This window comes from Notothenia rossii (genome assembly GCF_949606895.1).
Source record: "Notothenia rossii genome assembly, chromosome: 7".
NCBI classification, from domain to species: Eukaryota; Metazoa; Chordata; class Actinopteri; order Perciformes; family Nototheniidae; genus Notothenia; species Notothenia rossii.
The window spans coordinates 68,308,262-68,333,477 of record NC_136905.1 but is presented as its reverse complement, the minus strand read 5'-3'; the positions used below and the strand labels follow the sequence as shown (position 1 = coordinate 68,333,477).

At 42.4% G+C, this 25,216-nt stretch overlaps 1 protein-coding gene across 2 annotated transcripts; it reads right to left on the bottom strand.

The window, feature by feature from the left end:
* Positions 1 to 842: 842 nt before the first annotated feature.
* On the bottom strand, positions 843 to 9,291 carry LOC307046094 (synapse differentiation-inducing gene protein 1-like). 2 transcript variants are annotated; one of them, XM_079692258.1, is made up of 4 exons: positions 8,698 to 9,291; positions 6,384 to 6,875; positions 2,271 to 2,408; positions 843 to 1,604 (listed from the first exon to the last, which is right to left on the bottom strand). In XM_079692258.1, the coding sequence occupies exons 2-4, from the start codon at positions 6,807 to 6,809 to the stop codon at positions 1,479 to 1,481; spliced, it is 690 nt and encodes a 229-aa protein (XP_079548384.1). In that variant the 5' UTR covers positions 6,810 to 6,875; positions 8,698 to 9,291; the 3' UTR covers positions 843 to 1,478. The 2 variants fall into 2 exon arrangements, with proteins under 2 accessions (XP_079548384.1, XP_079548383.1); XM_079692257.1 differs by having other exon boundaries at positions 855 to 1,608; positions 8,698 to 9,283.
* Between the last annotated feature and the right edge of the window lie 15,925 nt (positions 9,292 to 25,216).

Genomic DNA, 25,216 nt, shown 5'->3' with positions numbered 1-25,216 from the left:
AGTACGAAACAAATGTACTGTGTGGACATCTTGTGGAAAGATGGGGTTTGTGCAGTGGAGTGAGTGTAAAGACACTTTGTGTTGAAGAAATGCGCTACTCAATACTATTTGTTTCACTCTGCCACTGAAGGGCTCTGTATTGGACTGTTTAATGAACACAAAAGTTGTATTTCTTCTTAAGCTTGTCAAAATGCAGAGGTATCGTTTGATTTTGCTCATAAATCAGCATCATATTCCTTAGTCAATATGACCCCTTCCCCTCTTTTGGCCTTTTTAATGGGTAGCTGAGAGCCGGAGAAGGACATGGACTCTTCTCCTCACGGGCTGAGCATTTAAGAGGGGCCAAGATATGAGGCTAGAGCAGTAGTCTGTCCATCGTGTGTCAGCACAGCTTTAAGCAGCAGGGGTGGGGGGTTAAATTAGGCCCCTATTGCCTTTTGCATGACTTGAAATGCCAAGTAGCTGCTGTTTCCATACTACAGTCCCTTCCTGTGCCTTTGGGGATTTGTTTACTTCATTTTACAACAATAATTAGTGTAAAAAAAGGCAAACAAAACCATTTAGCAAATGATGGTATAACTTGGTGTTTTGAAAATTCGAAACCATGATCTCAATGTTTTACAACTCAAAAGCTGGTCCTTGGACAGCGTACGAGTAGAGATTAGCATCACACCAATTTGTAAACATATTTTGCTGTTATCATTTTTTGTTGATTAATCTTTCCACATACCCCCTGGCATTGCATACCCCCTGAAGTAAAATCTCCCCTGATTGGTAATTGCTGCTCTAACACTCTCAACAGACAATAGACAATAAATAAGTGTCTGATTTTTCATTATTCATGCCAAATGTATTTATTGAATTGTACAGCACACAATAAACACAAAACACCCTCTCGACAACTGCTCAGAAACTTTGTGTACATTTTTATTCTTTCTATTAGCAGTCTGCGTCTTTGTTTACCGCTTGGATCCATTGTCTGTGTACTCCTTGAACAAACAACCACATTAAAGCCCACTGGCTGACTGTTTTCCAAATAAATTAATTTACGGTAGACAATACACAACCTGCAATAGTACTGGCAGAGAAGACATCTACTATAAAGGAAAAAATAATACTGCTGTAAATGACTAATGTCGTAAAAGGTAAGTAGCTCTTTACTGATATGAGCTCAGGTTTTTTCTGACGTATTAGTACAGCTCAGTCTTTATGGAAGTAGTCATCCTGCTCCGCTTTTCTTCTTGTGGTGGTATATCCCAGGAGTAAAGATTTTTGTTTGAATGAATATGCTGTCCAAATCTTATTCCATCCACACATCTTGTTATCTTATTTTCCGTCTAAAGTCTCTTCTCTCAGGCACGCGCCATCAGGAGGTGTCCAAACTCGCCATTTCCCTTCCTCCCATCTTGCCTCCTTTTTCTCTCTTTCTCCCTGTAAGCAAACCCAGTGCTATGCGTGTCCAGGCTTTGACAGGTAGGCTATGAGGGCCACAACCACCCCCACATACATCCCTGTTCCAATGGTGATGGAAAGAGCAGCCAGGAATAGGGCTCTCCTGGAGCCCATCCCGGCTCTGGAGAAGTCTCCCTTAGCGATAGCCTTGCCTGTCTGACAAAACAAAGCAGAGAGTGAAATGAGCCGGTGTGTTACTCATCAGCACAGGATGTATGAGTAGGTGTTATAACCAAACTTAAAAGAGAGAAAACAAGAAATTATCTCGGGAGACCATTAGTAACCATGGCAATTAGGGTCATCATCCCTCCAAATGTGTTATTTGGGTGTTTTGGTTAATGATGAAAAAAACATATCCCTTTTTATTTATTCTTTTGACACATTATTTTTCTGCTACAGTATAATTGCCTCTGAAAATAATAGTTTCGGATATTGCAAAACCATTAAGATAATGCTGTGCTTTGCTTGAGGTCAGAAGATGCGATTGTAATCTTTTCGGAGCAGAAAGATGCTGACGATAGACTATAGGCTATGGCTGCAACAATTTAAAATAATGTAATGGCAGTGCACTGCTCACACAGAACATACCGCGGACCAACACCTCAATGTTAATGGTTTAAATGTGAATACAGAGGTATGACAAGTGGTCTGAACCTGCTGAATTTACATATTCAATCATTTGAAACAACTGCAGGGAGGGTCACAGGATGGAAAATGGGCTGCCGTATGCACTTGTCTGAGTGCTTGTGCTCGCTGACCTTAAACAGGATGCAGTGTAATGGGAGTTAATGACAGGCTTGAGGTCTCTGGGCCTTTACCTTGTGAGAGTAGTAAAAGGCAACGATGCCCAAGGGCCAGAAGCAGCAGAGCATGGAGAAGATGGCGAGGCCCAGGTAATCGCGGGGGGGCAGCACCATGAAGTTGTCCTCGCTCTCACTGTCACTGGAGCTGTCACTCTGAAAGAGGTTGATGAAGAATCATTAGCTGTCAGAAAACAAGACGATGTTGCACTTTTTAGACATGTCTGCTTGAATTACGAAGCACAATATTTGAGACAGACATTGAAAAACTGAGCCAGAAGGTGAGTGCAGTGATCTTGAGACTGACACCTGGATAATAGAAGGGCACGGTTGACATGTGTAGATATCAGGTGTATTTTGGACATCTTCAAAGTGGTTTAGCTTGACAACTTGTGACCCCCCCGTCCCCCGTCCCTCTAGGCCAGTGTGTCTACCCTTGTTTCACCACCATCCAGGACAGGATGTGCTCAGCCGTCCAGAAAGGATTTGTTGCCTCTGTCAACACCCATGAGCGGCCTGACAGATGGCACGGGATTAATGGATTGTTCCATCATTGCGAAGTGACGGGGGAAACAGCAAGAAGACAGTGTCATTTATGTACTAAATTGCTTCTACAGCATGAGAGACCTCCACCATCTCTCCTCAATACACCTGGCATCTTACAATATAGCAGATGTTCAAATGACTCCCAATACTGGGCCTCCATAATCTGGCCCAAAAGGGTGGGTTAATGCATGATAGATCTGAACGCCACTCAGACTGCATTGGCACAACGCCTGCAGCGAGGATGGCAATGTGACTGCATGGGTGACCTTTTAGGAGGACGCTGCCGTACTTCTGTTGGCTGTCCCGGCGACATAGTGGATGTTTGTCTAAATAAAAACCCCCATAAGGAGCAGGTTTTATTTGTTAGTCTTGCTGCCTGCAGGGATTAATCAAAGCGGGGAAAAGGAAGGCACAAAACAAAAATCAATATGTAAGGCAGGAACGGAACCAGCCATTTTAGAGGTAATTAAAGAAGAGGTGTGCAAAGCAGAAAAGAACCATACTGAGGACCGCCCACAATTTATTTTTCTTCGCTTTCAATCTGATCTAGATACACCAAACCACTTAATGTAATGTAATTATTGTGTGCTATTTTTGGACTTATCTGTCTAGAAACCTTATTTAGATGTTAGAGTGGAGGATAGCAGTGCTGTGCTATCCAAACAGCTATCTTTGCCAGGAGAAGATTATGAAGCTCTCTGTTATCTGCTTTATGAATGCTCTCCACCTGGACTGCCGGGTGTGATCCATCAAAACAGCAGCTGGTCATAACCACATAATCTGACATCACATGATTAAACCCGTGGGTACAAACAGCAGTAATCTCCTTTTATCTTTGAAGCAAGCCCCGATAAGAGTTGTGAGTGACTGGTGCATTCAGGACCACTGAAAGTCTGCCTGACACTGAGTCCAACTGGCTGGGGATACACTCCCATTCTGCTCTCCTGCCAGTAAGTGATGGGGCTCCGCGGAGACCCAGTGCCTTAACAACCCTGTCACAGCACTCTGAGGCCTCGTCAGAGTCTGCAGGGGACATTCGGCTCTACACCCTGTTAGTTGTGGAAATCACACACACACACACACACACACACACGCTCTTGTTACTTTTTTACCTGCAATTTATTTTTGCTGTGTCACACAGATGTCAAACCTCTGCTGACAAGCTATCTATTGTAATGTTATACAGGGAGTTTTTTCTGTGTGTTTCTGAGTGCTAACAAGGGATTGTGCACCATGGGAGTTACAGTAAGAGACAGCCCGCAAAAAAACAGTATCATGATGGAACAGCCGTAGACCATATCCTCGAATATTAGCAATTTAGAATGAAGCGGTTGTTTTGCAGGTCAAGTAAGTCTCAAGTTGTTGCACACTAGTCCTTCAATTCTTCCCCAAATGAAATGCACATTTGAACATCAGAGTAATAATATATTACGTTTAATCGGATGAGTGGATCTGGGAAATAAAGTTTGAATAGATGGGAATAAAGTAGTTAAATTGGTTGTTCAGAAAATGTAGGGAAAGACCTTTTTAAATGACGTACTTTTCAACCGTTGGGCTTGGGGGAAAGGATAAAGCATTTTCAACAAAAAAAAGCTGAAGCGAAAGTAAACACAAGCAGAAGAAAGAACCTCAACTGTCTTCATAATGAAAATATTGAAATATATATCAATATATTTTTTTCATAAAAAATACAATATGTGTAGTCCATATGACGACATTTGACTGGCCTATGTAGACTATTGGTTGGCGCTGCTTTTTAATGAGTTTCCTAAAAGTCTCATATGCAGGCTACTGCTACAAACAATTGTTATGTTAAGCATTGTAGCCTGTCACAACATTACCAGGCAACTGTTTTAAAATTGAAGAATACAATCATGAATTGGAGGACTGGCATGAGAACATTGCATTAACAGGACGCTACTATTCAAAATCAGGTTATGGGGGATGCATGTGGGAACAGCTGTTACAGCAAGTTGAGATTCAACTAGCTAGTTGTGTTGTATTCCTGTTTCCACAATAACATGGAACGGACTATATTCAGCCGTAGCCACTGCTAGCCATTTTTGCTAACAGCTACAGCGTTTGTCATAAACGTCTTTGTTCTAAATGAACTGAAGTTTAAGTTGTTGTTGTTGGCAACACATTAAGCACCTGCATTTCAATTGTGTAGCATATTAGTCTGTTAGTATTGAATCAAATTTTTATGTTCGTCGTTTTTATTGTTTATTCTTTAACACATGATGCAAACGTGTATGATTTTCATGTGGTTCTTAAGCATATTTTAGTGTTTTTGACCAATTATGAAAATGTGTATGTAAGTGCCCTCCAAAGAAATACAGTCTGCCCAGTGTTATCTATCAATTTAATCAATTTCTGGCCATTGAAGTTAATGTCAAGTTGTAATTGATTATTTATTTTATTTGTTCAAGTCAGTGCTAGTGCTTGAATGTATTACTGGAGTTTAAGTCGTGACTTGACAGGCTATGCTCTGTTCCTTTATATCAAAAAGTTTCCATTTCTATAAAGGTCCTCTGAATATTTTTGTTTGATGCATCAACACAAATCTGGCACTGTTTGTGTGATTTCCATGAGTCACGAAACTTTTTTCGTGACTCATGAAGATTCGAAGATTAGACGTATGAACACACACGTACACACATACAGTCATGCAGAAAAGGAAAATAAAGAAACGCAGCTGCTGAGCAAGAAGTCTCATATTCCAGTTGGGAAATTCTACTTTTATCTGAGCGCTGTTCATCAGATTCATTTGCCCTTTTGAATTGACTTGGAATAACTTTAGCTCCAGGCTCGCCTGCTCCAAAAGCCATGCATCAGTCCCACGTAATAGCCTCACAGCATGGCCTTACTTATAGCAATAATGGCAGTCTCTGCCATGTCTCTATCTATCTGCCAGGCTTCCGAGTGACAAGCGCTGGCGCGATCATCAGCCCAGTTAGGGTGCTATACGTCTTTCCTCTGGATGAAATTCGATTTTTTTTCCACATCTGAAAATACTTTGCTCTTTTGCAGTCTCACTTTTTCTTTGGAGAGAGTAGTTATAGTCCTAAAAGAACAAAAACTTAGATAATCTCAGATGTGTCATTTTTTTTTAAAGAATGTAATTATAACAAAAAGAGCGAACAATTACCCTGCATTAGATTCTAAAGACTCCAGTAAATTGAAAATTTAGAGATGAGAAATGAGGGTGAAACACACTGGCAGTCCATTAGAATGGAGAATGAAATAATAGGAATCACTGCACACGCCATGACTCACTTTCTGCTGAAAGATGTCCCTGACAGTTAGGAATATGTGTTGAAACGCCTTTAATTTCATATAACACATTGTAATAGTTCGAGCTGCTAAATGGCCCTTACTTGCATCAACTTGCTCTTTGAGCAGCGTAGTCATAGTCATTATTCCCATAGTGTTTGTAGCAGGAGTAAGAAAGCTTTTATAAGCATGTATCAGGCTACAAATGAATTGTATACAGACTCAGTATATCAGACGCCAACATCCATCATTACATATATTACCACTGAAGCTGCAAAGCAACATGCATTTTTCTTTAGTGTGACCTCTGACCTCATACTCAGGACCCTGCTCCTCCTCCACATCGTACGACACCGTCTGTATCTTAGCATCCTTCTCTCCTTGTGTGCTATCCAGGGGGTTCTCTATGGCAATCCCATCCAACCCAGTGTCCTTACTCACTGTGAACGTGGTCTCAAAGCTCTCACTCTTGGAGTCCTTGCTGTGGAGACTCACGTCGTCCTTGTACAGGATGAAGTTGGGCCTGTAAAAGGCCTCCACAGCCAGATGCAGAGATGTGGCGTCCAGGAACTGTTGAGTCTTATGCTTGCCATTAGTCCCAGTGTAGTAGTAGCCAATGAGGCTGTCCTGGTAGGGCTGGCCCGGGTAGTCACACTGGTAGCCCTGGTAATCGTTGTGCACTGCTTGTCTGCTCGTTTTGTCTAGCAGGGGGTTCTGGAGCTCGCTGAGGCTCTCCATGTTGGCAGGTTCAAACGTCTAATAGATCACAGAGTGAAGTCCAAAAGATATGTGTCAATCTGGTAGCTGGAAACAAGAACAGTTACAATTAAATGTGATTGATATTAACTTTAAAAGCAAAAACTATTATGGCATATTCTTGGGAAAATGCAGTTTCATCCTATAGCTTTCTGGTCAGACTTAATTTTATGGTTTCCAGTAATGTAATAATCTAGGACATGAATTCAGGACACAAAATATTTTATATGGCTTGGCAATCAGCATTCCTCTCACAAGCTCTTCACCAGTCTGGGCCATAAAATCACCATCTGCTGTACGTTCAACTGTTGCATATCACACCCTCGGATCCAGACAAACATGTAGGGGGAATATATCTTCCACATGTCACGGCTGCTTATATAAAAAAATCTGAAAAAAAGCGATGCAGTTCCTGCTGTATTTTGCACTGCATACTGATCACTTTGACTGTCTGCTAACTGGCCTCTCAGAGTCCTGCTGTATGTTTTCAAATGATTTGGAGAAGATTTAAAAAATGAGTGCTTTATGTTACAAAAAGCGCCCAGTAACAATGTCAGGAGAGGCCGTCACTAAGGCAACACGTCTGCCAGTGAAGGGCTGTGAAATCTGAGCATGTTCAGATTTAGAAAAGCCAAATAACATTACTTTGGTTTTAAATTCCAGCACACATGGCCATTCCCTTTTGGCGAACAAAGAACTCATCCAGCAAATCAGGTCAGAGTCATTAAAAGCTTTTTGTTGTTGAAAGTGCTGTCGTGAAAAATCAGCTACAGAGTGGGTTACAAGAAGAAATTGAGAGTTTTTTGGACATTTAAAAAAAAAGGAGGTATGGCAGGGCTTGATTTATGAGCTTGGGGAGGCAATTGAGTCACACAGACCTGGACACAAACAAACTAGGCTGGGCAAAACAACACACAAAAATTAAATGCCATTTGTAGTGCAAAAACCTTAAAAATAGCCTCAAGAATTACATTAGTGCCTCTGACACACTCACAAGAAACCTACAAAATAGGAATAAGCTGATATTTATTGCAGAGTGCTGTATTTGTTTGCATGAATCTGCATATGCAACCTCTTCCTGGCCTGCAGAGGAGACATGCAAATCTGCGGCAGACCTTTGGCCTTGTGACCCCTGAGAACAGAAACTGATGCAGTCCCAGTCAGAGCTGTTGGGTGCGCAGAAGCGTGAATAATGTGGGCTAGTGGTTGAATCTGAGCCCACACAGTGCACACACACACACCAAAGACTCGGCTTAGTATCTCCACCACTGTGTCCTGCGGTCTCCATTCGCCCATGCTGCCGAGCCACTCTCCAGATAACAGTGAATTACATTACACACTACATTAAACAACAAAAACAACATCCAACAAATAATTCATCTCACATCATGAAGATGTGCACTTCGCACATGTGAGTGTGTGCTTAGAATCAATTATTAACAGCACATACATCTTCTCCTGTCATTGTCTTTTTTTAACTATAATTTATTCACATGTCACTGCCTCTCACATACACACAACACACACACACACACACACACACACACACGCACACACACACACACACACACACACACATACACACACACACACACACACACACACACACACACACACACACACACACACACACACACACTTTTCTTATATTGATGACATCGCATGGCATCTTGTTGTTTTTTTACCTCTCATTTAAAAGGCAAATACTTCATAAACAATTGTTGTATCTGATCATGAAGGAAATCTTCATATCTTTACTGGGTTGCTCTCTTTTCTTATATAAAGATCTGATAATATACCCTGGAATTATGGGCGAAAATATATATTTTGGAAAGTAGTGGCTATAAATACCCCCGGAAAATCATCTTACCTGTAGTGGAAAATCGTCCCGCAGCTTTGCTCAGCATCGTTCCTCGGCGCAACTGATTCGATGGAGAAGGACGGACGCACCTTTCCACTTCACATCATCAGTTTTGGAAAAACTGCCATCGCAGCGGAACATCCGTTTAAAGGCAACTTATTCCGTGTCTGTAAGACCTGACTTTGCTCGCTTAGCTCTGCCTGCCATGGCACCGCGGCTGCGTCTGACAGGTAGATTTTACGCACAGCAGGCGATCACACTGAGCTCATGCTCTCCAGTACAACTCTGGCTGAGGCTAGCCGACTCCAGCCAGCTGATTGGCTGCACGAAGCGCGAGATAAACTCTTAACACCGACCACGGATTTGACATATCCAAACACTTCGTGCCTTGCCTGGGCGTCTTCATCCAGCTCAGTGTCTAATGTGCTGGCTGCGGTTTATCGCCCACCCAGAGGAGCTATTTTGGCTGATTGCATTGAAGCAGTGTTGATAGCCCCTGAAATATATTTGAGATCACACGAGACGTTGCATTCTCACAAGATTAGTTTCCTGTTGGAATAGCATTGTTTTGTATTACTTTCACAACTGAATTATGAGCTGTTTAAGTGTTAGTACTAGTACAGTAGTGATCCTACTGTGAAACGTAATAGGCTATATTTACAAAACCCTGTCTGCACACTTTTTTTTCCCCACCATGTGACTCAAGGGGGGCTCCATATTGCTCCCTACTGAGAACGCCCACTAAATGCTGAAAACACACAACAGGAAATTTTCACAGGACAGTTTTTTTAAAGCTCTTCTAATGCTACATGAATTTTAGGATTCCCCTTCAAATAATATCAACAAATATGACAGACAAATTAGAAAATGAATCTTCTTGACCATGGTCCCTGTCGTGTGCTTGGCTTTAAATGGGTTCCAAATATAGAAGCCACTAATAAATTCATTGCACATTTATATTTGATTAATATTTTAGACAAATTCCATGCTTTCATCATGAGGCTGCCAATTTGGTGGTGCCTTAGCTCCTCTCTTTTAAGCTGCTTATGATTCCATGTCTCCATTTATCATTGTAAACACTGTTTACATAACATTAATATGGATGTATTTCACATGTGAGCAAATGGCTGACATGATGGATTTAACACTGCAAAACTAAGCCTAATTTGTTTTGATCCCACTGGAATAATAATGACATAACAGTATTTATGGGCTCTGTTGTTTAGACTCATAAAAACACACTAAAACTTATCAGAGGCTCTAAGTCTTTGGCCAAAACTAAAAGATTGATATATGGCCACTGAACACTGGACACATATCTTATTCAGAAGGAGCACTCTGTTCCACAGGCTCATAAAAATGTCTGGAGTTAATAATGTGCAAACCAAGGCTCTGTCACTTTCACTGGGAGATGCATTAAGGCGCTGATGAACACGTTATGGAGGAAACATGGAGCCGCATTTATAAGACTGGGCACACATGAGATGGTCCCTCCAAGAGTCACCTTGTGTTCACATGCACGAGGCGACATGGCATAACATCCCGTCCGTCCCTGTTGATGGATAACTCTCCCTCAGGAGACGAGTATATTAGAAGAGGGGCTGAGGAGGGGGCCAGAATCTGTCAACGTTTATCCATTACTCTTCGGTCTTACACTCTCTCTGTCAGCCTTCCAACGGTTTTCAGAGCAACGTATTTTAATGAGGATATTTGTCAAAATAGCAAAGGAACATCTGCAATACATTCAAACTTAAAATGTCGGACCATGAAGGTAAACCCAGTCAAGCTCAGTGGTGCCACATTAAGCATAAATTGTGAAAAGTAAAGATTTCTTCTTGATCCAGACTTTCACAGTGAATATTTATGGTCCACACTCTGTCCCTTTCTTCTGCTCCATTTTCCACTCTATATTTAGGCACAGTGTCACTACATAGCAGATGCACAATTTGTCAAGCCTTTTCCCCACGGAGCCTTGTAATTTTTTTAAACAAAAAAGATCATCAAAGCTGATTGTGATGGACAAAGAACAAAACAAAAGTGGAATATGTTTTTACAGTTATTACCACTGATTGACTCTCCTCCTCCATGTTTGGTATTGAAGCCAACTCTTGACACCATGAACTTTCCTCTGGCCCATTAACCGGCTTTAATCATTTGAACACTTTTGGGAATTAATCACCCTAATCCGATTGGCAGAGAAGGTATCAAACCTCTTAATTTGATCTGGCCTAGGCGGCTTTTGCAAAGAAATGGGAGATTTAAGCAGCTTTTCCCACATGGCCATGCTGTGCATTATTTCCTGTTTGATTAAACACTTTAACGAGGCATATGCCAACAGAGGACCTCTGACCACTGAAACAGCCTGTGGGACTGATGAAACAGGAGCAAACATACACTTTTTAATCACTGTGGATGCTTGGAAGTACACATTTGCAGCATCATTTTGATACATGTGTGGGTTTACAGCAAAGGAGTCAATCAAGTCTTGTTTTTTCTGCTGCTGGTGTTCATTGCCGGCAGCAGGTGTTGCATCTATTTGGCCAAAGAGGTCAGTTTGCAGAAAACAGTGGGACTTCAATCCCTGCGGCGCCAGGTTCAGGTGCAAGAGCAGGAGGAGGCTCAGCATATGGGATAGGTTTTTGGCAGTAATAGAAACCAAAGCTCCTTCGGACCTGGAGGCATGCTGCCTGCCTCCAACTGAAAACTCACAGTAGGAAAGAAGGCCACAGCTACATTTGCCTCATATTCACTGATGAGCTGGCTGGCAAGCGGATGACTGAGTCATGTCTTGTGCAGAGTATGTCAATTAAAGTTGGTGATCAAGTAGATGTAGGTGGGAAAATAAATGACAGATCAAGCTGAATGGTTTCAAGCAGTGGATTTCTTTTGGTAAAGGAGTGAATGGGCTTAAGACCCGACCAAAACAACTAAAGCTCTTTCATAAAGCTCCTTTTGTTTACCGTAAACACTGCTATCAGGCTCCTAAATTAAACCCAGCGAGCTGCATTACAGAGCTTGACTTTAGTTATTTGCTAAGGTTTGATATTGAGTTGGTATACACAGCATTAAAGGACATTGATTTATTGCCCTTTTTCATCCAGGGAAAATGAAAGTGAGTTTGACTCCTACAGTAGGCTGTCATAATGAAAAACATAATAGTCGGTGAATGCCAACATTATGAGAAGCAATTTCATTAGTGTTAGAAAGTTGCACAGTGCACTCTTCAAGGTTCTTCCACAAATGTCCAATCAGAATATTAACAGCACAAGTCTGGAAGTGGGCCCATGCACGTCTGTGTGCCGGGTTGCTGGGGGAGCGATGTGCGGGGGAGTCCCGAGGGAGCAGCAGAGGCTTTTGGCTTTGCAATTATCCAACACACAAATGCAATATGTATCGAATTAGCTGGAAGCGCTCCATCAGGAGGGGAGAGGTCGGAGTTTGTCATCTACAGTTCTAGACACCACTTTGAAGCTCTACCCTAAACACATATCTCTTTAGCAGTGCAAAGCAAATGCAATGTGTGCAACTTGGGACACCATCCAGGCAGGAGCCTCAGTAGTTAACGTCAGTCATAATTAGGCTTCCTCCCACAGAAGGAAAGGGAATGAGGACAGTGGGGAGCTTCTCATCTGCACAGATTGTTCCACTCTGGAGAAACACTGTGTGCAGATTAATGGAATCCTCCACGGCGAGATTTGAAAACTTCCATTAATGGAACGCCAATGATAATTTATTTGGACAGCCGAGCGGCTTCTGTGTGAATAATGAAGTGGCCCCGGGATCATTAATATGATGGATTCCCTCTAATGTAGGGATGCTGAGCCAGAAGTCCTAGCTGTAAAAACATAATATTAAACATAAAATACTAGCTGTGGACGTTGTTTTTGTTATTTATTTGATACTGTGTCCCTCCTTAAGGGGATTGAGGATTTTTTTTAAAGAAATAATACCGAGGTCTACCATTTGAAACGATAATAGTGCTAATGAGTTAATCCTGTGGAGAATGTATGCAGGTATACCAGGTGATGAGTCAGCCAGCCATGACTGCTGCTGAGCTACTTTCAGGGATAGGGTTTTATTCAAAGTCTTTCCCATCAGTAAAAAAAAAAAGGAATTAACAATGAAGTGTGCCCAACCCTGCCAGAGCCGCAGTCCCTGATGTGTCTGCATGCATATGTTGGAGCTCTCTGCTTTAACAATATCTACTAAACCATCAGAGCATCTATTAACCAGCAGGATTTAGCGTTGTGCCTTCAATATGCTCGTGAGCAAAACAGGCAAAGGCATATTTCTCCTTCCCTCTGTAGATTTGGGAATGTCAGGATTCTCATGTAATGTATCGTTTGTAGTTTTGTATGTCTGGTTATGGGTGTTTTCCTCCTTGTATATTGTCTGGTCCTTCTTCCTGTTATTTCCCCCTGTCGTTAGTTTCCCTGGTGTGTCTAATTGTCTGATTGTGTTCACCTGTCGCCCTTAAGTTTCTCCTCCCCTGCCCGGCTGTTTCTCGTCTTGTGATTACCCCTCCCTGTATTTAGTCTGGTCTCTTCCTGTGTTCAGTGTGGGTTTGTCTTTTGTTGGTGACTGTGGTCACCGGGGAGTGTTCCGTTTGTCTATATTATCCTTGAAATAAAGGCATCTTCAGCAGTATCTGCATTCGGGTCCTGCTTGCTTCACTCACCGTAACAGTACGAACCCACCAGATATGGGCCCAGCAGATCCTTTTGAGCAGGAATGATTGGATTTTAACTTTTTTTTGGCTAACTGCTCTGATCGATGGAGGGGAGCGTCCAGGGTTCAGCTGCGAGAAGCTGCTCTGGCAGAGGCGCGCCAGATGACTATGGAGAAACCAGACTTGGTGAAATTCCTAGCTGGATTTTGGATTTCCTCTCGGTTTGTTATCCCCTGCATGCTGGCCCCGGGCACGCTGACTCCCTGCCTCCCAATTTTTTGACACCACGCGCCTTGGTGTGTTCCGTTTGGAGTCGGCCCTTGCTTCTGCCCTAGTTCCTGCTCCTGTCCAGGAGCCGTTCTCTGGAACTCGTCTGGCTTTTGGAGGTCCACGGATCCTCCAAACGGCTCCTAAAAGATGGAGTCGCTAGTCAAGGCTAGCAGCCTGAGCCCCAAGAGCCATGGTTCCAGACCCAGTTCTGGCCCCAGCAGCCATGGTTCCAGCCCCAGTACCGGCCCCTACAGCCATGGTTCCAGCCCCGGTTCTGGTCTCAGCAGCCATGGTTCCGGCCCCAGTTCCGGCCCCAGCAGCCATGGTTCCAGACCCAGTTCTGGCCCCAGCTGCCACAGTCCCCTCCTCTAGTTCCTCCTCTAGTTCCTTCTCCAGTCCCTTCTCCAGTCCCTCCTCTAGTCCAGGGGTTCCCAAAGTGGGGGTCGCGAGATGATTACAAAATAAAAATGGAAAATTTAAAAAAACAAAATATTAAAAAACATTGATTCATTTTTTGTTTGTTTTATTATTATTAATAATAACGTTTGCATAGACATTTTTTTTCTTAGACAATCCACTAGGTTCCACTGGGGGTCCTGCCAACTCCATGTCAAGTCCCGTTGGAGGTCCCGCCGACTACTCTCCTGCCGGGGGTCCTGCCAATCCTATGTCCTGTCCCTTTGGGGGTCCCGCCGACTACTCTTCTGCCGGGGGTCCTGCCAATCCTATGTCCTGTCCCGTTGGGGGTCCCGCCGACTACTCTTCTGCCGGGGGTCCTGCCAACCCTATGTCCTGTCCCGTTGGGGGTCCCGCCGACTACTCTTCTGCCGGGGTCCCTGCCAACCCTATGTCCTGTGCCGTTGGAGGTCCCGCCGACTACTCTCCTGCCGGGGTTCCTGCCAACCCTATGTCCTGTCCCGTTGGGGGTCCCGCCGACTACTCTTCTACCGGGGGTCCTGCCAACCCCATGTCCTGTGCCGTTGGAGGTTCCGCTGGGGGTCCTGCCAACTCCATGTCCTGTCCCGTTGGGGTTCCCGCCGACTACTCTTCTGCCGGGGGTCCTGCCAACCCTATGTCCTGTGCCGTTGGAGTTTCCGCTGGGGGTCCTGCCAGCTCCATGTCCAGTCCCGTTGGAGGTCCCGCCGACTACTGTCCTGCTGGGGTTCCTGACAATCCTATGTCCTGTCCCATTGGGGGTCCCGCCGACTACTCTTCTGCCGGGGGTCCTGCCAACCCCATGTCCTTTCCGTTGGAGGTTCCGCTGGGGGTCCTGCCAGCTCCATATCCAGTCCCGTTGGAGGTCCCGCCGACTACTCTCCTGCCGGGGGTCCTGCCAATCCTATGTCCTGTTCCTCTGGGGGTCCCGCCGACAACTCTTCTGCCGGGGGTCATGCCAACCCCTTGTCCTGTTCCGTTGGAGGCCCCGCCATCACCTGTCTCGCCGGGGGTCCGGCCAACTCCTGGTCCTCTTCCGTGGGGGATCCTGCCGAAGCCTGTCCCACCGGCTCCGGTTCCTGTTCGGCCGACACCGGGTCCTGCCCGGCCTCCGGAGCTGTCTGGTCTTCGCCCTCGGGCCCGGCCCCCTGAGTGCCGCGGTCTTCGCCCTCTGGCCCGGCCCCCTGACTCTTCCTGCCACGGTCCTCGCCCTCGGGCCCGGCCCCCTGACTCTTCCTGCCGCTGCCTTCACCCTCATGCTCGGCCCCCTGATTTCGCCCGCTGTGGCCTTCGCCCCACCTTGGACTCTGCCTTGCCCCGGGCCGTCCGCCCGAGTCCCCTACCTTGGACTCTGCCTTGCCCCCGGGCCGTCCGCCCGAGATCCCTTCCGGGTCCTCCGCTGTGCTCCTGGGCTGTCAGCCCAAAACCCGTCCTCCTGACCCCCTCCACCCACCCTGGTGGCCCTGTTTTTGTGTTTCCCCTGTCGTTAGTTTCCCTGGTGTGTCTGATTGTGTTCACCTGTCGCCCTTGTGTTTCTCCTCCCCTGTCCGGCTGTTTCTCGTCTTGTGATTACCCCTCCCTGTATTTAGTCTCTCCCTGTGTTCAGTGTTGGTTCGTCTTTTGTTGGTGACTGTGTTCACCGGGGAGTGTTCCGTTTGTCTATATTATCCTTGAAATAAAGGCATGATCTGCATTTGGGTCCTGCTTGCTTCACTCATCTTAACAGGGAATACTGTGGAAGGGTTATTAATAGGTAATCCTATATAAGCGGCAGCAGGTTAAGCAAAGGAGCTCGCTGTGGGGCGGGGTGACTCATGGCCCCGTCTCTCTGCATCATGTCAGTTAACTGGAGACTGCACCTGTCACCGGTACCCCCCACCACCGCCTCCAAAACACATTTAGTGACCCCACATGGATGCTTGTGTCGCTGTGTGTTTGCAGCATGTCTTAATAGGGTTATGAATTAAATGTAATTAGGATTATGTGATTGGAATAAGAGAAATAACTGTCAGCCACATTAACATTTTTTTTAAAATGGAAAGGACGTGATTTTTACATTGTCAAGATTTACTTTATTATTTTTTGATTTATTTAACATGGAAGATGAAACTTTGGATTTAGTGCTCCTCTTGTAAGAGCCAAATCCTCCTAGCAGCAAATATTATCTTGCATAAAAGAACAGAATCCCTCAATATTTCAAATGTGTTTTTTTTAAGGCTCCAGAAGGTATCCAGATAAGATTAAATGTGTTTGTAATCAATGGATAACAATTGCTTGACTGTTTATCCAAATCTGACTTAACTCTGTGTGTAAAAAGGTAAATACGTGTTTTAATAGTCTGAGTCCAGAGCAGTCTATCTCAGTTTTGCTTGCTAAGCTCTCCAGCCCTATTGCAGTGCTGCCTCAGAGAATGTGGTTTATTTGTACAAAAAAAAGTCCAATACCTTTGTGCATCTAGCTGCTGTGGCACTAAGTCCAGTACAAAAGTTATTTATCAGTTTTTGTTGAGCACAACATAATTTAATGCGTTGATGATAAACAAAAATGCTGATGTGAAGATTGGAGTAGATAGATAATCCTCTGCAGAGTAATATATTTGCAAACCACATTCTGCCGAAACTAAAAACTGTAAAACTAATTATTTTATTTCATGAAGCTTACATTATGTATGCGCTGTAAAACTCCTGTTCTGCTTCCCCATCTGATTTGAATCAATAGCCACACGTTCCCTAATGTTCCTCCTTTAATGTCCTTCTCTGAGCTGTAATTTCAGGTTGCTTTATTATCTGAGGTTTGGCCTGCTCCCGTGTTGGCCCTTATTTAAAAAGCTATTTTCAGTGCACACTGTCACAGTCAGGGTGATGCTGTGCCTAATAAACAATGAAGGACACCCTGGGATTCCTGCGGGTGTCAAAAGGTCAGGAAGGACTACTTGTTGTGTGCGTAATCCTTCCTCTCATTTTCGAAAGCCTCTGATAGACCCACAGAGAGATGCAAAATGTTCCACATTAAAGGGCCAATCCGGATATAATTACAACACGATCTATGATGCTCTGCTCCTCGATCGTTTTCTGTGTCAATGGCTGCTCACAACTGCTCCACGGGATATGTGTTGACTTGGACAGCCTTTTAAAGAGAATCAATAATCGCATTTTGTAACCCCTGGGAGACGAGTAATCATCGGGATCTAAGATGAAGAAAGATTTCTGTAACTGCTCATCCGTTCGATCACTCTGGTCCAAGGCTCTGGAAATGACCAGTCTGCTCTGCTTTATTAGTTTGGTCATCTATCCTGGGTGATCCTCCTGAAAGACAGTTGCTCGTGTAGCTCATCCCAACTGGGTCATTAGGTTGTCTTATTTCATGACAGCAATATTCCCTGCTCTCTTACACAACATAATAATTCAGTTAATGTAAAGCAATCAATAAGATCAACAAGACATTAAAACAGTTTCTGAACAGTGAGAAGATGTGTCAATTGTGAGGATGGATAAGAAAGACTCTGTGGATCTGACTATGGATAATGCTTGGCAACATTGACATTGCTTTCCCTTGTTAAGCTGAATAATAGATGTGTCGCTATGTATAATTCATCTGAAATGCAGTATTTGTGGATTTTTTTCTTTTTTATGAGTTCAAGACTAGAGTCGTCCCAGCCACTGTCAATTTGTCAGTTGTTAATTTTCAACATCAAGAGAGAAATGGGATGCAGGATGTAATGAGAACATCACAACCACAATTAGAGCATGCATAACCACGGAGTAGGTGTTGCTTTTTTCACATTAGTATGTATTTTAAACAGAACATTCGTAGATTCACAAAAATATTGGCCTATGCAGTATGCACCCACAAATATGTTTTAAGAGATTGAAAACAATCTAAGTGGGACTCTAGAGATGCTGGACCCGGATGTTGAATCATTTTAACACTGGGGAGAGCTGGAAGTATACATATTTTAGTGGCATATCCATATTTTATTACAGTTCTCATTATGATGAGTGATGGTTCGGATGGAGATTTAATCAGGTCCTTTTTAATCTTCCATTCATTTCATAATGACCTATTTCTCACTTGACATTGAGTCAAAGGTGGACGAGCTATTTAACTAGGGCACTGAAAACTGTCAGAAGGTTTTGCATAGAACTCCACATCAGGGGCGGATCTAGACAAACATTCATGGGGTGGCAAGAGGGTGGCAGGAGATTTTGAGGGGTGGCATCCCCTGGCAGAAGTATATGCTGATGTAATCGCAGTCATATCAATCAACGTTAACTTGGAAAGCGACAATATTAATATTTTAACTCAATAACATAGCATACCATTATTGTGGCACATCAGTAAAGCCTTACATATAAATATATAAGTTGGCAGATATCATTTAATGAATTTTAACTGAACAATAACTGAATGAGTTTGTTTCACTCTTAGACCAGCAGGGGTACCAAATCTATGCAGAATGCAATAAGTACATTAATTAACTGTCTCATCGATGTTTGTCTGTATGAATATGATACTATTAACAATCATATTATTCCTATCAGCTGTCAATCACTGTTATGATTCACATATTCATTTATTATTGAATAAACTATATTTTTTGGAGGAGTTAATGATGAATGTTCCTAAACAATCCAATCACCGAGCTTCAATCATAGCTGAGGATCTTGGGTAATCAGTTCAGTGGGTGTGTATCTGTTTCCGGTTATTTTATTTTGAAATTCAGTTCCTGAGGAACGGCAAAAAAGCCAGAGATTATAGAATTAAACAAATAAATAAAAACAAGGATAATTGTGTGTTATTGTTGAGTAACTAACAGTGTGTTATTTAGAAAATAATAACAAATTAGAAGGAAAAAAAGATTTTAAAAATACAGATTTCAGTATTCTGAGGCTCTGAGCCCCATTTCTTAAAAGAAGTCAGACATTATACGATATAAAATAAAAACAATAATCGTGCCTTGATATTGAGTAAGAACATGTTTTTACGAACCCGACAGATTCCGGTCTTCCAAGACCCGACCGGACAAAAAGACGTGGTGCAGGCAAGAAACACACTACCAATAGAAATACATTGCTTTTAAAATCGTTCTGTGTGACACGAAAAAAAAGGGGTAAATCGTGTTGGTGAACAGGAATCAATAGATAAAATGTTGTGACTATAACACGAAATGCCGTGAGACTGGGTTGAAAGGTACTAACTGAAATTGTGTGGGAACATTTGGTTGCCGTTTACTAGTTGGATTTGATCCTGTTTTTAAGTCTTCCAACATCTGTTTTGGCATTCAAGATTAATCAAGACTCTACAGCTATATGCTAGCAGCTCTGAGGCTCTTCTGAAACTGTAAGCCACTCCGCTAATTTGAGCAAAATGCTAACAACAGCATGCTAACAGTAATAATGCTGTCATAATTAGCTGGTATGTTTACTATCTCAGTTCAATGTGTCAGCAAGCTAACATTTCTTGGCATTAAATGTCATTCATTTGGCACGACTGTATTTAGTTGGAACTCAAGCAGTATTAGGCTTCTTCACATGTTTACATGACAAGTTAAGGGATCGCCAATGTTATAACATTTTATCTGGAGAGACATGCATGTGCATATCAACTTTCATGGTAATCTATTTAAACGTTTTCAAGACATTTGAAAGTGTCAGCCTTAGTGGCACTATACTAGAGGAACCAAAGTAACTGCGCGTCATCCTCTGGGGAAACCGAAATGTGTGCAAATCCATCCAGTTGATTTGCCTTGCCCTGAGTTGCTTCTAAAAGGTGTGTGTGTGTGTGTGTGTGTGTGTGTGTGTGTGTGTGTGTGTGTGTGTGTGTGTGTGTGTGTGTGTGTGTGTGTGTGTGTGTGTGTTCTATACAAGAGATGATAAGGGATGACAGTTTCTTAAAATAGTTTGACACCTAAGGCAACCATGGTTACAAGTATGAGGTCGAGGAGAGAGGGAGGGAGACATGGGCTATAGGATGAGTACAGTTAACTCATTAGGGTTGGGTATTTTTATATATGTTCTATACTAGACACAATGTGTGTGTGTATGCTTGTATACCTGTGCAGATTGTAATGTAAGAGTGCTAATAATAATTAAATTAAAGCTACTAAATGCCTTAGCTCCATTTAAAGGTTCCTGTAACAGACTTGTTCGCCAAGTTTTGTTGGCAAGCAAATGAGTGAGAAACAGGAAATCACAGAGACAGACGTGAAGGGAGGAGACACAAGTTCAGCAAAAGCGTTTCATTTTCACATTGAGAAACAATTTCTTGCTTTTCTAAAACAGTATATTTGTGCGAAACAATAAACAGAATTTGCAAGAGGACAACTCTTACAGAGTATGACAGTATATTCACAAATATTAATGACCGTTTGTTTGTTTGCACCAGGAACCAAACAGCTGATCTCAGACCAACTATAAGGGATACAAAATAAGAGCAAAACCTTTTAACAGTAGATTCTTACCCTTGAATATATTTGTTATCTGTTATCTCAAATGATAACATGAAGCAAGTTTAAAAACATACATAAAGTTATTCTTTAAGTGTATTAGATACATTAGGTTTATAAATTGTTAAATTATCTTTATATGAAACATATCTAATCGTATGTAGTTTAAAAGTGAATAGCACAGTGCTGAATAAAAAATAATAATGTGAACTGTGGCGGCTGCGTTGTGACCTTGTCTTCGCTCATTATTTCTGTTTTCATCTCTCCCTGTCCACTTCCCACTCCACTTTTAAGTGTGAGGAACTTTTGCAAGTAATTGCAACACAGCTCGCAGTGCTTAAGTCCAAAGTCACACATAGAAATAGTTGTGGACAGCAGGCTTTTGTACCATGCAACAATAAGAAAAGTGCTGCGGATATAGGGAATGTACTAGTGGGGAGAAGTTTGCTCTCACCCACATATCTATTCTCACCATAATAGCCAAAACTTCAGGAAACAATATTATCTGTCCCTCAATTTGTGCAGCACATCGCCCCGCTCGCTGATTCCACAGGGGCGTGAGAGTTTGAGGCTTTATGACATGCCAGGAGAGAGGTTCCCAGGCGATGTGATGTATAAATGAAGAGCAGTGGCTGCAGAGGTCTGAGCTGTCGACTCATATTATCTGCAGGCTTCCTCCTCTCATGCACTTGGCACCAGGAAGGTCAGGAGTCAGTCTTATTTCTGGACCTTGTGGGTTGATTGAAAGATTAGACCTTGCAAGCAGCTGGTACGGTCATTACCTCACTGCAGCAATTTCACATAAATGACTGATGAGCAGTACAGGTATGTCTCTGTTTAGTCTGTTGATGAAGCATTCTTTCATTTTAAGTTTGTAAAAACAAAGCAGGAGGACCATATATCAGTTCTCGTTATCTTCTGAAGCAAGTGGTCTTTCTCCAGGGATGCCTGCACAGAGAAAAGCATCAAATCACATTAATCTGAGCATTTGGCCGCTCCCTGGTGGGCTGCAGACAGATGGCGGAGAGTTGTTTGCGATGTTTTGAACTTCTCTCAAGTTGATCCAAATTAACTTGTGCCAATCACATTAACTAACTCCAGGGATCAGCAAGGTGATTCACGATGATAACATTAAAACAATATTGGTTGGAGTTTAGCAAAGAAATGCAACGTGACATTTTGTTAAGGTAATCATGATACTAAAGGAGAATGTTCGGTGTCTATAGACTTGTTTTTCATAACAACTTAAACCTATAAGATCCCGTGGATAATGATGCAACTGAATGTATTTATTATTTACTCCTACTAGGGCTTAATTTGACTTACCTTCCCCCCAGACTTGATAGGAGAACAATGAGCAACTATGATCTGCTATGTTTAGTATGAATATCATATTGTGGCAAAATAGATATGCTATCAAATGGGAAGTGTGACTGCTTGTTTCCTTGTGAATAACAGCCTTTGTGTTTTTCGGGAAGTAGAATGAACAGAAAGCTTGGAATTGTCTAGTTTTGAGTGATACCAAACACAATGGCTTATATATTTTAGTATAAGTATGTTTTGCACATACACTTACACAGCATACTGTACAAAGTATGCCCTGTTTTGTCATAACATTGCACCTTGAACTTGATTATCTTGCTCATATATCTGCTTACAAAGGGTTGTCAGATTGCAGTAGGACATCCTGGCATTTTGACATCATGCATTGGACATACTTTGTATTGGGACAATGGATGTTGACTCAACGATGCACCCATAGTTTTCTCAAGAGCCCTTATGAAGTTCAGGTTTCAGCCGCTGCTATTTTGGCAGTAACTCCCCTGTCCATACTCCTGCTAATCCAAAGATCTGCATTGTCTGTGAACCTGAACATAGACAGTATTTACCATACAAATGAGAGTGGTATAGATCTTCCTATCTAACAAAAAATGTGGAACCATTCCTTTAACTGGTTTACACAAGATATAACTCCCCTTCGCTCTCCTAAACAGCGAGCCGTTGTAAGTAGTAAGTAGTTTTGCTCATGTACCTCATTGAGAATGGAATACACTGTCAGTACAAATCTGCAATAACATCGATGCACAAACAGTGCCGCATTATGATCTTATTTTTCCTTCATGCAGTGACCATACACTTTCTCTTTTCCACTTTTTCGCCTTGAGATCTGACCTTCAAAGAGAGTATTGAATTGACTTGGGGAAGGAAAGATATAACTATCTCTGCTTCTGACCTTTCAGTGATGTATCACCTCTGAGCAGTAAGTGATATCAATGGCTTTGTGTCGTTATGATGTGCCAAGTACATAACGTCAGTGTACCCGCTTCCAGGCATTTTAGGTAGTCTGTGCTGGACACGTGGACTTCACCTTATCTCCTGGGTCATTTGAGAAAGCAACAGAGGGTGGTAGACCAACTAGCAACTAGCAGACTCTGGAACAGCCCGCTGGCCTTCATTAAAGCCCTGTGGCTATTTCATCCATCCGTGATGGAGAGGTGTGTGACTGACGCTGTGAGTAAATGGACAGTCTCACACTCCCTCTGTGTCATTGCTGCAAAGAACAACGTATCATTTTACATGCACTGCTGAGGCAAACTCAAGCTCCATTTAACAAATTACCACAACTCAGCAGAGTGATTGTGTTAGAAAGCCCTGAAATGTGAGCTTGATTTGATTGTATCATTAACACACCATGTGCTGCAGTACATATCAGTAAGGTTCCTCGGACACAATGTAAATCAAAAGCCTGTAAATATTGTCCCACTCCAAACTAAGGCCTGATTAAAAAATGAATCCATCAGGGAGACGTAATAGGATACGATACACAGATCCCTGTCATTGTGTATCCTTTCACTAATAGCATAGTATAATAATAATATGTCATTTATATTTTCACATTTTATAGGGGCCCATTTTAGTGGACATGCAGCATTTATTGCAGATGATCCATTTGATGTGCTATCACGAGAAGAACAATGTATTAATGTAATATGATATCTGTCCCTCAATTGGCTCCGGTTATTGCATTTGATCCCAGTTTTGATTTTCCGTCTACTTTTATCAAATGCGCAATGAATCTGCTCCTGCTGGAACTCACATATTGAAGTAAACTATGACTGTTTGGATATACATTGTGCAAACATACTGTGTACAGGCTGGTCTATAAACACGTGGCACTAGCTGAGGAGGGCTTACCTTAAAAAAAACAATCAAGTAGCCTACTGCCAGAGCAAGAAGCATGAGAGCAGAAATTAATTCAAAGGCTTTATTTTACCTTTGATAACTTTGCTTGAGTGAAAGAGAAACTCTAAAAGCTTATGTAATTTATTGGAAATGCAAAATCCCAGAAAAGACATGAACCAGCTTTTAACTAATGGAAATATCTCAACAACCATTAGATGGATTTTGATTTAATTCAGAGCATACAGTACATTCTTACTCCCTATAGGATTGATCCTACTGACTTTTTATCTGCGTCATCTGAGGTCTGTAAAACTAATGGCATTACCAGCTGTACTTTGTGTTATGTGCTTATTACGTAACAGGCATGTCATTGTGAGTATGATAGCAATTTAGTGTTCAGCTCAAATCCCTGTTGCTGGTGAGGCTTTATCTGTCCTGGGTCCATCACTTGACTGGGAAAAGCTCTTAAAACCTAATAACAACCTGCTTAGCACAACATTGGCAGAAAGACACAGGAAGTAAGCTAGATATTCCTATCAGGAGTTGGTTTAGCACAAAATGCGGTGCTAAAAGGAGAGTAAATATTTGATGTAGCATTCAATGTGTTACACATGCACTAGCCTGGCTTCATGCAGGTGTAATAATAGTCATTTTATCTTTTCTACATTTCTTATTAGAATAACTGCACTTAAATCGTTTTGCAGCATCTTAATATATAGTCAAATAAAGACCTTTATTGAGGATCCTGTAAACAGTAACACACACAGTTGTAAACACACAAGCATAGCATCAAAGACAATTTCTTCTTTCACAGAATGCTGTTTCTGTGTTTTTGTAAGCAGCAGACTGTGGTTCCCATAAGACAGGTAGCGGAGTCCAACTGTGACGCACTGCTCAGCTGAAACAGAAAGAGATGTTGAGTTAAGAGGGTTCAGATAGAGATCGGCTTGGTCAAGTGCTTGATTTTCTCAGTGTTACTCAGCTTTATCAGGAATTCTCACTTTGGGAACTCCTACTTCTTCCTCCCCTCCTCGCTCTATAAATGCTTTAGTGCACTGCTTTGCTTCACTTTCCTTCATCTTGGCAATGTGTTGTTTCAGAAGCTTCTGCAGATAGTTCAAATGCTTTGGTTTCTCCAGAATTGCAAACTCTGCTCTTCTTTCAGCCTTTTTTTCTCAGCCTGCTTTCTCTTTTTCATCAATAAATCTTCCTCTTCTGTAGTCTATCTTTGCAGTATTTGATTTGTTAGCCTTGAATTCTTGGCGTTTTACATCAAATGCCATAATATAACTTGGCAGCTTCATGATGTACAACTTCTTGGCTTAAAACGGCATTACACATGAAACCAGATCTTGTGATGTCTTCTTCAATACAACTCAGATGTCCAAAAGTGCATAGGCTATGCAACATTTGGAGCTGATTCTTTGTTTATTCCGCCACCGCTTTCCACTCAAGTAGGAGCAATTACAGAACGAGTCTAACAAGTCGCAGGAACAAACAGTTCCTATTCTGACAATATACAAAAA